Source organism: Leguminivora glycinivorella, chromosome 2 (assembly GCF_023078275.1).
Source record: "Leguminivora glycinivorella isolate SPB_JAAS2020 chromosome 2, LegGlyc_1.1, whole genome shotgun sequence".
Classification (NCBI taxonomy): domain Eukaryota; kingdom Metazoa; phylum Arthropoda; class Insecta; order Lepidoptera; family Tortricidae; genus Leguminivora; species Leguminivora glycinivorella.
Window position 1 is genome coordinate 18,596,936 of NC_062972.1, and position 13,260 is coordinate 18,610,195.

Genomic DNA, 13,260 nt, shown 5'->3' on the forward strand with positions numbered 1-13,260 from the left:
AACTGTCAACTGAGGTGCTAGAAATTTTAATCCTCGAGAGACGAGACGAAATATCGAGAGACGATGGTTAATGATCTGTGACTAAAAAAAAACATGAACAATAAGCCCATATAATTATAATACTCGTTTGTCTTTGAGCATATTAAGTAAGTGATTCATTGGCTGTTTATATTTATTTCAGTTATTATTCAGGTAATATTGCGAGTATTTGTTTTAGAAACATTTTTTTATGTACGAAAACAGCTAACCAAATTACATTAAAAGTCATTTCTCTGGGTCCATTTTTGATCTCAAAGTGAAAGGCTAGGTGATGTGATTAGTCGAAATATACGTTCATCCAGGTTACAAGCTATCTGCATGCCAAATATTAAATTTAATGTTGGGTTTATTTATTCTAAATAAAATAAGGACAAATCATACCGAAAAAAGAAAAATCATAATGGAAGTAGCGAAAGTCATTTTTACTGATGTATTTTTTGACTAAGCTTGATGCCTACTCATACGAGTATATTGCAACTCGGAACCGTAAAACCATTAAAGGTGCTCATTTCTAAAACATCACACGGTCGGGTGGACCGAAAGCTTTTAAAAATGCTTGCTTTTAGAAAATTTCAAAGGGAACACAAAAATTTACAACCACAAAGAAAGGCAGGTACATTACAATAAACATTTGTACATATTCGTACAATGTACAGAACAACTACGCACGTCCCTTATTATCATCAACAACGGGTTGAAATGACAAAACCGTGAAACATTAAAATTCCGTTTAGAATTTACTTTGTACAGTTTGGTCTTTATTTTTGAATGTTTATTCCGTAACCGGAGGCGGATGGTTTGTACCACCTCGTCGCGGCGAAAATGAAGTCACGTTTTGCATTTTTGATGGCCCTGTCCCGTAACCGTGCCCGCTTATTTTAAGTTATATTTCCGCACGAGGCACGAGCACTAACTTGATTTCCTTTTTATAGAATTTCCCTCATAAATCAACTTGGAAACATTATTTCAAAGGGCTTGCTTAGAGTTGGAAATGTGAAATTAGCATGTTGAATCCAATTTTGATATTAAGTTAAACAGTAATTCGGTCTCCACAAAAAAAAAATATGCATTTTAAGAAGTTAGTAACATCTCGAATCATGTAAATTAAATTAAGAATTTGATATATAGGTATAGTAAAATTAATGAAGTTCGTTGTTTACCTATCCATTGTATCGTTTTGAAGTTAAATGAAAACCTTCCCTCCCTATATATTGCCTACAGTTTTATCTGGCTATGCTACGGTTTTCTAGAACCATCCGCCTGAAATCCAATTACAATCACTAGCGGAGATCACTTTTATTTTTGGCCTGCTTTTTGTGCACTAACAACCTATCTCAGCCTAAAATACTGGCATAGAGAATCCATCACGAGTCGGTTTCGGGACTGACACATGAAAAATGGCGGCCGTTTAGACGAATTAATCTCTCAGCGATTTGTTTACTTAGTAACAGTGTCATTAATATCATGTCATGTCATAACGATACCCAAGTCTACAATCGTACTTAACTATTTACGGCTAACATTTTGCTGTAGTAATATTTTAATTAAATCTTCCGCGTACCTACCGATTTACGATAAGATTGTAAAATTTGGGAATTTAGGTGTAAGTTGTAGTAGGTAGGGCATAGCGAATGATATTCCGCTTTGTGTGGTAGGGCACAGCATAGCGGATATCGTCTCGCTCGAATCTAGAGCAGAGCCCAACTGGGGAAGTACCTCCGCCTTACAGAAGACCGCAGCCAAATAGCACTAGACCCTACTCATAGTGTTGTGTTCCTGCCGGTGAGTAAGGCTGCCAGAGCTCAACGAGGGTGCGGTGTGCTGATGACGGGAGGACTTACGGAACTAACTTGTTCCGTCTATTGTCCTTTGAGTCGTCGGCAACCCGAACCCTCCTTGGAACTTGTACACTCCTTTTTGCTGTGTACTTAACACAGCAAAAGGGAGTGTACAAGTTTCTAATGGGGTGGCAACGCGCATGTGACACTGTTTGAGTTGCAGGCGTCCATAGGTGACGGTGACCGCTTTACATCAGGCGGACCGTATACTTGTTTGCCACCGACGTAGTATAAAAAAAAAAAAAGTTTTTGCCTTATTCTTGCCACGGCTCGAGATAATACATACCTAAATTGCTACGGATTACTGAAAGTAAAATAAAAATAGTATTCCTAGTAAACTAAGACTGCTCACTTCAGAAAGATGTCAGTTGTTGAGATTTTAACTTTGTGCTGTAAAATCTTAATTTTTATACAACAACCGCTTCGTAGGTATGGTGACAGAGAAGGTGAGAGGTAGCAGATTAGCATGGTATGGGCATGTAATGCGGAGGGATGAAAGCAATGTTATAAAACGAGTGGTAAATATGAAGGTGGATGGCGACAACGTTAGTGGAAGGCCTAAGAAAAGATGGATGGAATGTGTGAACAATGAATACATACAGAATAATGGAAGATGAAAATCTGCTGCGCCGACCCCAAATAATGGGAAGAGGGCAAGAGAATGATGATGAACCGCATCGTAGGTATATCATTCATTCCGCCTCTGCGTAATAGGTAGGTGCAAAACGCAGGTCTATTCGTGCTTTTGGACGGATATAGGAAGACACACGACGGACGGTGCACACCATATAAAATAGCATTTAACATACGGAGTTTTGTACTATCCGCCGCAAAAGTGCATGGAGAAACTCGCCATGCACTTTTGCAGCTGATAGTACGTGTATGCGATTCGTGGCTCACAAAAACAAAAACCACATCGTTGTAGGTACTTCGCCACACGCAAATAGCTTTGCTCTTCGCAACTACAAATGTCGGCAGCAGTGGTAAATGCGCCTAACAAAATTATTAGTTCATGTATTGTATACATGCCTAAATAATACCCTTTACATAGATGTGATCTGTTATACTCGTATATATTAACGTATTTGCGGTGTATCGCTCATCCGATACTTACATCATACATACATGATAATCGGATTATAATAATACCCATTTCAACACCTAAATTGTTTTGAAATTGCTAATTAGGACCTTACATCCTGTAGTTAAATTAACGTATTAATTTCGAAATGCGAGAGGGTTAATTAGTATTTAGTAATTTTCACTCATCGATTACTGTCTTAATCTAAGTAGCTGGAACTTTGCTCTGTGTTCCTTTTTTTGATAATCTGTATCTTTTTCGAAGATGAAGCTTAGTAAATAAAATTGGAAACTAAAACATAAAGTTGCAATATATTTTGAACTTTTCCATCTTCATGAAATAAATCAATAAATACGTATTATGCGACGTCCTTACACAGATTGACTGAGTCCCACGGTAAGCTCAAGAAGGCCTGTATTGTATTATGGGTACTCAACTCAGACAACGATAAATAATATATAGTATACAAATACTTATACATCCGTGACTCAGGGACAAATATCTGTGTCCGTAGCCGAACCCAAACGCTTCACGATTCGCTCACGATTTTTTTTTTTCATTTTTTTTTTCATTTCACACATACAAAATTCGTTCACGATTCGCTCACGATTCGTGAGCGTTTCGGGAAGCGTTTGTGCATTCGGCTACGCACACTGAGCTGATCACACAAAATAAACGCCCTTACCGGGATTTGAACCCAGGACCGCGCTACCAGCTATTGTCATCATAGTTAGGGCCCATGGCCATGGTTAGGGCCGTTTTCTATGTAGCTACAACTAAACAAATCTAAATTCATCTACAGCTAAACAACAACTACCCCCTATATTATATGTTTTGCAACCGCCAGCTATATAATACTCGTATGTTTTCATTACAATTACATAAATAATAACTAACTTGTTAATGACAACTTAATTGACTGTGTAAATATTTCAAAATTATTATATAAATTCATGATTCAGAATAATTTATTTATTGGCGAATGTTTTGTAAAACATATTGCTAAATATTTGTTTAAACTGAATGGCGAAATATCTTTGACGCAGTGCATTATTATTGAACAAATTATTCATAAACAGGATTTATGTACGTACAATAAGTATTTAAAATGAATTTTCATGTTGGAAATTATTCCTCGAGTCTCATACAGTAATAATGAGAACAATCCATTTTTTCTACACGAAAATCCCTCATTATTGTATATCTGCATGGAGTCGTAAAGTGAGACTTGTGATGTTGTGATTGTTGATTGACAACATTTGTAGGTTCATAATTATAGCATGTCCTTACGAAGTAATAAGTATATATGGCTGTAACTTTGAGTAAAGCACAGGATTTCTTGCAGAGGCACGCGCGCAGATTTCGGGCCCCACTGAGAAGTACCTCAAGCCGGGTTCGACCCTGCGACTCCAGTGCGCAATTGTCCAGACGACGGAGGCACCAGCTTTTGTATTCTGGTAAGGTATTTGACACATTTATGACATACGAGTTACTCTGTTTTATAACACCAAGGCCCAGTTGCATTTCATTTCACAGACACGTCATCGTTACGCAGCAGATGTCTATGGAACTGCCCATACAATAAAATTTAACAGCTTTAACGGTGACAGACGGTTTGATATAACCGACCCTTAAGCTCGGTTGCACCAAAGCGTCCGTTACCGAAATTAGTGTTCACAATATTTTTTTCGTATTGAAATTGACTTGCTGCCTGATGTTGATATGTCTGTAAACTGTGGTTGATATAACTGGCCCTCAGGCTGTCCTAGGTGTATACTAGTCTTTATTCGGGCAACATCTACTCAAACTATGAATGTAATTCTTTTGTAAATGTAGGTATGTTTTCTCCAAAGTTTTTCTTTTTTTTTATTTAAAAACCTTGGAGAGTTGATAGTCTGCTAATTTAGTGAAAGTAACTCGAGGCATTACCTATTCACGCAAAAATAGATAGAATTATTTTTAAGTCCAGTTATAATTATATAGAGGCTTCACCATCTTATATTTTACGATACAGAAAACACAACAAATCTTAAGAGGCCATATTCTCAAAATTGCGGAAGGGTGGGTTAACATTATCAGTATTACATAATATCACAAAATTGTTTTCACTATGAGCATTTGTACAGACCCTATTATATATGTCTGCCTAACAGTGGCAATTCTGTGAAAAAGTAACAGGACCTTAATATGGCATGAAATGTAATAATATTTAAACCGCAATTAAATATTTATACAACAATTGTAACATGAAAAGCAACGGTTAAACAACTACATCACACATTATAACCGTAGGTATAGTCGCAGTAAAACTCCTTTTTCCTAGTTTGGGTATAGTAGTACCTACATATAAAACGAGTTCCTCGATTCAACGCTTGATTGATACTCAAAATTTAATTTACTTTTCTGTTGTTATACGACGTGGATGCGAGACAATTGTCAATGTCGACTAAGGCCCCAGCTTCTAAATGTCACTCATCATTGTCTGACATTGACAGTTCTCTTATACAGACAGGCGCGAATGAAACCTCGCAGGAATATTTTAATAAAATTCTCAAACTCAGCTGGCAAATGCGAAGACTTGAATCGATAACGTGCCATTTTGCGAGCGATTCCAGGCACCTGCTCCCTATTAGTCATGTTCTTAGAACTATGAAACTGTCTGAATATTTAGTTGCCCTTTTAGAAACTACTGGTAAAATTAGGTTTTAGAACATTTGAATTTGACAATTTTGCTCTTGAATCCTACATCAAATGATGATAATAAAATTGATTGATATTCATTTACGGGATTAATTACGTGATAATAAAAGCTAATATTTTCAGGGACAGATTCCAACTACCTAGACCATTTTAGTATCCAAACTTGTTCTCTTTCTTTACATTGTTAGTGGTATAATATAATATTATGTTATAATAATCAGTGTGAGTGATTTAAATTAAAACATAATTTATATATGAATGTGAAGTAAGAGTAAAGTTTGGATACTTAATTGGTAATCAGTACCAGAGTGATTTAAAATAAAACATAGTATATAATTATGAATAAAAAATAAATATTGGGGGACACCTAACACAGATCAACCTAGCCGCAAACTAAACTAGTTTGGATCCTTACTTCACTTATATAGTACAATAGATAGTTCATTTTCTTCAAATTATTGATTAATTGTTTTATATATAAATGACTATCAGTGCACATATGTAACAATACATGAACTAATTTATTTTCTATTACCTATATTGAAGTTATGATACGAGCTTCGATATTATTATTGAATATCTAACTAATAAATAAATTATATCGCTAGATATTTTTTCCTTCAATATTGTTTTTAAAGTAAAGTTCATAAACTTACACTGAGACCACGCCCAACTAATAATGAAATTCTCAATTCCTAAACTTTGGCAAAGATTTTCTATCAACAAGTTTCAAAGAAAATAAACTAAAGCCTTTTAAACTTGATTTGGGTATACAAGTATAATATGATAACAAGAAATCTTAGGAAGGGTATATTTTGAACTTTTACTTTATTTATTTTTCTGATTCGTATTTCTAGCTTCAGTTGCCAACTTGCCATCTTGTAACCTATTGTGAAATTGTGATATGTATATGTCGCAGTAAGATAGATAAAGCCGTTAAGTATATAGTTATAACCCTAGGAATATAATTATACGTCGTAACATAGTTAAACGAAAGCAATTAATTGCTATCTTACTAGGAATATAACTATAATACGTTACTAGTTTAGTCATATAGTTATATGACTGGATTCAGTTTAGTGAAATGATTGCAGGCAGGAGTGCGGCGGTGCGGCTGAGGTATAGTTATAACCCTAGGGATATAATTATATGCCGTAACATAGCTAAACAAAAGCGATTCATAACCATCTTACTAGGAATATAATTATAATACGGTATTTAAAATTGCAAACGGGACTTAATCGCGTATTACTATGTATTAAGTCCCGTTTGCAATTTTAAATATGTGTAAAAATCGTGAAAGTTTAAATCAGTGTTTTATAATACGTATAGCGGGACGATTTGGAATAACAACACCGTCACTGACGTTAGAACAAGGTTTATTTTGTATCGAACATAGTACACAAGGTTTGGTTACTAAACAAACGAATCCAAGCTATATTAGTTAAAACGTAACAGGCATGCTCCCGGTATTTCCCGGTTCTTGATTTCCCGGGAAATCCCGGGAAATAATTTTATGGTGGCGAAAGGCGCAATTATACTACTGAACTTAATCCAGTAATATAACTATATCTGCCGTCCTATCACTAAAACCCATCTAACCCACAAATGATAGTTTTGAGATATGGGCAAAAAACATAAAAACCTATATCTCTAGGAAATGTGTCGATTTAGTCCAGATTTCTTTTATTCTTAAATTAAAACTAAATTCACGCTAACATTATTTAAAATCAATTTAATTAAATATTGTTTAATTTATTAGAAATTCGCCATTTTGTGTTTAAGTTATGCAAATAATTCCTAAAATATGTATGATTTTACTGTTAAAACACGGTTAAGTATACTTTAGCCGTTTTTTAGGATTGAATAATACATAAAACATGGCTTAATAACGGCAAAGTAAATTTACGTGTTTATAGTAATCGTAACTGAGCATTGCATAATAATCTAAAAACATAGCTTAATAACCGCAAAGACACTAAACAATTTTATACTATCGTATATGCTCTAAAAAATGCTGTAACCGTTTTTAAGCTATGCAATGACTACTAACATCGAAATAATTTGTATGCATTCCTAATCTAAAAGCCCGCTATATGACAAACCAGCGACGATTACTAGGTTTTAGCATTGTCATTCTTTTTAAAAGGAGTTTATCATTTTAGCAATGTCCCGTTTACTTGCAGTACCTGCACTAAGTTTCAAGAGCAATTCAATTTGTTAAATGAATAAAAGACAACTGTATGATATTGTAACCATTTATTTGCATGCATAAAAAACCTCGTTATAAGTTATGTTACAAATTAACATATTTAAACTTAATATAATATTCTAACATTAGTGAAAACTAACATAACATTAATATGATAACATAACAATAAAATTCGCTTTTTACATTGCAACAAATCAATTTGCTATACCGACACGGCGAAAGGTGTCGCTCTTGGATATCCAAAGTTATTCGTATTATTACTATAATACACTATTAAAATAATGTTTTTATTACCGAGTTATATAAGGTTAAAAACGGTTGACATTGGCAGTTCTTACAAAAAGAAACACGGATTTCATTTATTATTCGCCAAGCAAGTGAAAATAGCAATCTTTATTTATTTTATACTTCAAAAATTCAAAATACATTTAGGATTGTTTGACATAATAATTTTCTCTCTTTCTGCTTGAATCCGTTCTTCTTAAAATTTATTTTTCTTTTTTTGTGCGTTTGGTTTTCGACAGTTGTATTATTAATATTAATATTACGAGTGTAGTGCTCTATATCGACGGTGGTTCTACATCGATAAATGGTTATATGTACTTATGTGTAGGCCAGTCCTCCTTTTCTGTATGTAAAACTTCTGGATTTGAAGGGTCTGAATGAATTGGTACAGCAGAATACTTATATATCATACATCTTTTTTTTTTCTTTAAACTAGAATCAATATAGAGATCTTTGTTAACAATTTCTGGTAAAATCAGGTCCATCATTGCTTAAAATTGTATTAACTAGGTTAAATTTAAGTCTGTTTCTCTGTTGTTTGTATGAATTGGAGCGGATAAATCAAGATAAAGCTTCATTTTGGATGATACATATGTTGTCATTTTACAATTTTTACATGCTAGGTATAGAGTTCTTCTTCTTTCGAGTCATCACTTGTAGTTTCAATGTGTCTGCGACGGAATAGTCAAAAACCTTCTTTCCTTATATCAAGATGAGAAGCATTTTACGAATGATTAAAGAAGTAAACGTTGTTCGATTTTGTTACAACGAAGGATAAACCCAAATTCGATGATCGTCAGCAACGGTTTTAGCTTGGACCAGTAAAAGGGAGTTTTGAAATTGATGTATTTTCGTCAGCATTGAAAATTAAAGCAGAAACGTTCGACGTGGCTAAGTTAGGCAAAGAATTCTGAGGTATCAATCTCAAAAATTCTTGAAACAATACACAACGATAGAATGTTCCTTGGTAAAGATCGAGTTGAGCAATCCCCTTCTGTTCTACATTTATTAAACTTACTGCTGGTGTGATGACTTGTGGTCGGTTTTTCGGTATTCATTTTATTCGCAGATCTCTGTTATCGTTTGTATCCTGAAGTTCGTAATAAGCCTAAAAGAAATAACATTAATTAATTTGATTTTTGACTGCATTATTAAATCAGCTTGACGGTAATATAATGTTGCGCAAGTAATCCATACCTACATAGATACTAAAACATTGTAAGGTAAATAAATGCTTACAAAATGTATGTGGCTATGGCAATGCCTACATAGCAATAGGATGGTACAATGTAATTTGTTGACTTTTTTGTTTACGCTTTATTTGTACACAATAGTTTTAACTGGGCTCTTGATCGAATAACTTATGAGTTAGGTATTTACTTGTCGCGGCAAACGTGTGATAATACGTTAGCAAAACGCAAGTTGTGCTTGAAAAAAACCTTAAAAAAAAGATATTTAACACTTACCTGGTCTTCGGTTTCTTAACATTTTAAGGAGAAAATTCACCGGTCACTACAGCCTTCGCACAACCTTCTGCGCGCGAGCCGCTCGGCCGACTGTCGGACTGGCGCAATAACTTTGGAAGGTATACTTTTACAACTAGCGGGGTTTTAGCGTAGCTTTGCTGGTTTGTCCTGTTTCAGTGTGGCATTATGAATATTTTTTAGTAATAAATTCACCGTAAAGCGCAGTAACTAGGTTTTAGTGATGTATTTGTAACCGAAATTACAATGAAAGTCTTTAAATACACGGTTAAAGGACTTTAGCCGTGTTTAAGCGTCGTAGTATTTTATTTAAAAAAGTGAATGTTATAAAATGTAATAACGCAATTAAACGGCTTTAATGGGAATTTATGAAGCTTATGTCAAGTAACGTTGTTATAGTTATGTATCGTGTGATAAAACTATGAAGATAAACAACTGCTAAGCGCTTTAATATAAGTTATAGAAGACAAATGTGGGTTTGCGGTTTTATACTATTGAAAAGGGTTATAAAATAGTGCACTTAGCGAGGTATGTCGACTCTGTATCTCGGTAACTAAAAATGATAAAAATATGATTCCAAGACCAGTCGATGGGGAATTCTTTCCTATTTAAGAATATTTATCCAAATGAAATGATGGTTTTGTGAGCTGTTGAACTCCTATTAAGTATTTTTATAATATTAATAAAAAGAAGTCTTGCAAACACTAGTATGGTTTTATTTCGTTAGACATTAGGTGACAGAACAGATCTATGACATGTAAAAATATCATAAAAAAGGTAGAAAAAGTATAAAGGTAGAAAGTATATAATACGTAAAGAGGCCGTCATCAACACTCCCCACCCTAGTGCGCAGACTAGCACTAATCAACTAATGGTACAGGAGCCACGCGCGCCACCGACCGGCGCAGTACACCAGTAGCAGTGCTGACATCGACTACTCTGATGCGACCATCTTTTCCAGGCAGGACACTCTTTATGAGGCCCCGTGGCCAAACGTTTCGAGGGGAATCAGGGTCAACGACGAGCACAAGGTCACCGACACTCAGTGACTTCTGCTCCTGTTGCCACTTCTTTCTCGGTATTAAAAGTGGGAGGAACTCCTTCATCCAGCGTTTCCAGTACATGTCGGCCAATCGCTGCGCTATTCGCCATTGCTTTCTTAAAGCTAAGTCCGAATCGTCAAATACGCCATGAACTGGCAATCTGGATGAAGAACCAATAAGGAAATGGTTGGGCGTTAGCGATTCAGATGATCCCGGTTCTACCGACACGTGTGTCAATGGTCGACCGTTGACTATCCCTTCCACTTCCGCTAGCAGGGTGTTCAGAGTCTCGTCTCGAGGCGCTCGTTCTTTTAAAATGACACGAAGAGATCGCTTTACGGTACGAATCAAGCGTTCCCACGCCCCACCCCAATGGGGACTGGCGGGGGATAAAGGTCCAACGAATTTGATTGTTAAGAGCAGCGGCCCTTAGATACTCTTTGTCAAGCTCTTGGATGGATCTTCGCAGTTCGACGTCTGCTCCGCGTAGGTTCGTGCCGTTATCGGAATAAATGTGCGACGGCCATCCACGTCGAGACGCCATACGTTGAAGTGCCATAATCAGTGAGTTCGTAGTAAGTGTGTGGACAACTTCTATGTGGACCGCACGAACAGTTAGACAGGTAAATAAAACGCCGTAGCGTTTTTCTCGACGTCTGCCTACGGTGACTTCCATAGGCCCAAACAGGTCGATCCCGCAAAAGGTGAAAGCACGTTGATGATGCGCCATGCGCGCTTGAGGTAAGTCACCCATCCGAGGCACCTGAGGGGTAGCCTTTCTTAACCTGCAGAGCATACAACGAGACGCAACATTTTTCACGGTAGGTCGAAGCTGGATTATCCAATATTCTTGTTTTAGATCATTCACTACCGCTTCTTGGTGTCCGTGTGCAGCCTTCACATGGTAGTGCTTGACCAAGAGCCGAGTAGTAGGATGTCGCCCGTCAAGAATAATGGGTCTTTTAGCTTCCAGGGATACGTCGCAAACAGCATCTATGCGGCCGCTTACGCGTAAGACATTGTTCTCGTCCAAGTAGGGAGATAGATTTCTCAGTCGACTATCGCGTGACAACTCTTTTTCCGCCTTGACTGCTTGTATTTCACTAGCGAAGGAATCCTCTTGAGCCTGCCGCAAGATTAGTTGTTTTGCCTTCTGCATCAGGGCGTAGTCATCAAGGGCAATTCCTCTGCATTTGTGAATAAACTTTAGAACACAAGCAGTAGTTCTCAGAAATCGCAGAAACGAGGGGAAGCGCTCAGGGTCAGGAACCGGGAAACATGTAGGTGAGTTTTGTACTACGGTCATACAAGCTTGAGCAGTGACTTCATTTTCAGGTTCCAGGACGTTCGCTGGCCAAAAAGTCTCATCGTTGTACAAAAACTTAGGTCCCTTGAACCACTCGTTGAGAAAAGACTGATAATTGAACGTTTCTCTTGTGGCAATGTCTGCCACGTTCAGTCCTGTGGGTACATATCTCCACTCAGAGGGTTTTGACAGTTCGTCGATCTCGCCAAGTCTGTTAGCTTCAAATGTTTTGTATCGACGAGTGTTGTTGCCTATCCAGTGTAGCACGGTACTTGAATCACACCAGAAGTGCCGCCGAGTGATGTTCAAACGATGTGCTTTCGCTAGCGAGTCAGCAAGTCGAGCTGCTAACAACGCAGCTTGGAGTTCCAATCGTGGCACAGTTTGAGGTTTCACCGACGAAACGCGGCTTTTTCTGGCAACAAACGAGTTGTTACTCTTCCAACGCCAGTATGCGACAGCTGACATAGCCTTAAGTGAGGCATCACTAAATAGATGTAGCTCTAAGTCGTTGTAGCTTTGCTGAGTCGCGGCATGAACAGAAGAGCCTGGTAGAGTTGCTGTCAATTCTTCTCCCATCTTGCACTTGACAGCGCACGACTGGTACCATCTTGGCAGACGAATTTCTCCAATAAGTTTCAGTAATTCCAACCAACTGCACCATTTTTTATATAATTCGTCTGGAATAACATCGTCCCAGTCGATATGGAGACGCCAGGTGTCCTGCAGCATAACTTTACCCTGTGTAGTGAAAGGTGACAAAAACCCGAAAATGTCAAAGATTGACATAATGACACGTAGCATAACCCTCTTGGTAGGTCTTTGTTCGCCTTTGATGACGCTATCAGGAATGCGCTTGAATGACACATCGAACCCTAGTTCATCCTTAGCAGGGTACCATATCAGACCAAGAGTCCGCTCACCATCGTCATGTTCGTCCTGTCCTAACTTCACAGCTGTATCACCTAAAACATCCTTAGGTATAGTGTCGAGCACGGCTGCGCTATTACACGTCCAGTTGCGGATTTCGAAACCTCCGGTGCTGTGAATATCTCGAATATTCTTTACCATCTCGATGGCGGAAGCTTCGTCCGGCAGACTATCGATATAGTCATCCATGTAGTGCTGGTGGTGTATAGCAGCGACGGCAGCTGGAAGCGAAGACTCGAACCTGCTAGCGTTCTTGTTCTTTATGTACTGCGCAATGAATGGAGAGCAGTTCGCGCCGAAAATCAGCGACGTCATCGCGTATGTCTTCACTGGACCTGTGGG

At 37.3% G+C, this 13,260-nt stretch overlaps 1 protein-coding gene across 1 annotated transcript in view; it reads left to right on the forward strand.

Moving 5' to 3' along the window:
* LOC125236252 overlaps positions 1-13,260 on the forward strand; it is a 164,842-nt gene that overhangs the window by 125,297 nt on the left and 26,285 nt on the right. The window contains exon 6 of the mRNA XM_048142944.1: positions 4,304-4,415. Coding sequence (XP_047998901.1) covers positions 4,304-4,415 — 112 coding nt within the window. The remainder of the gene's footprint in view (positions 1-4,303; positions 4,416-13,260) is intronic.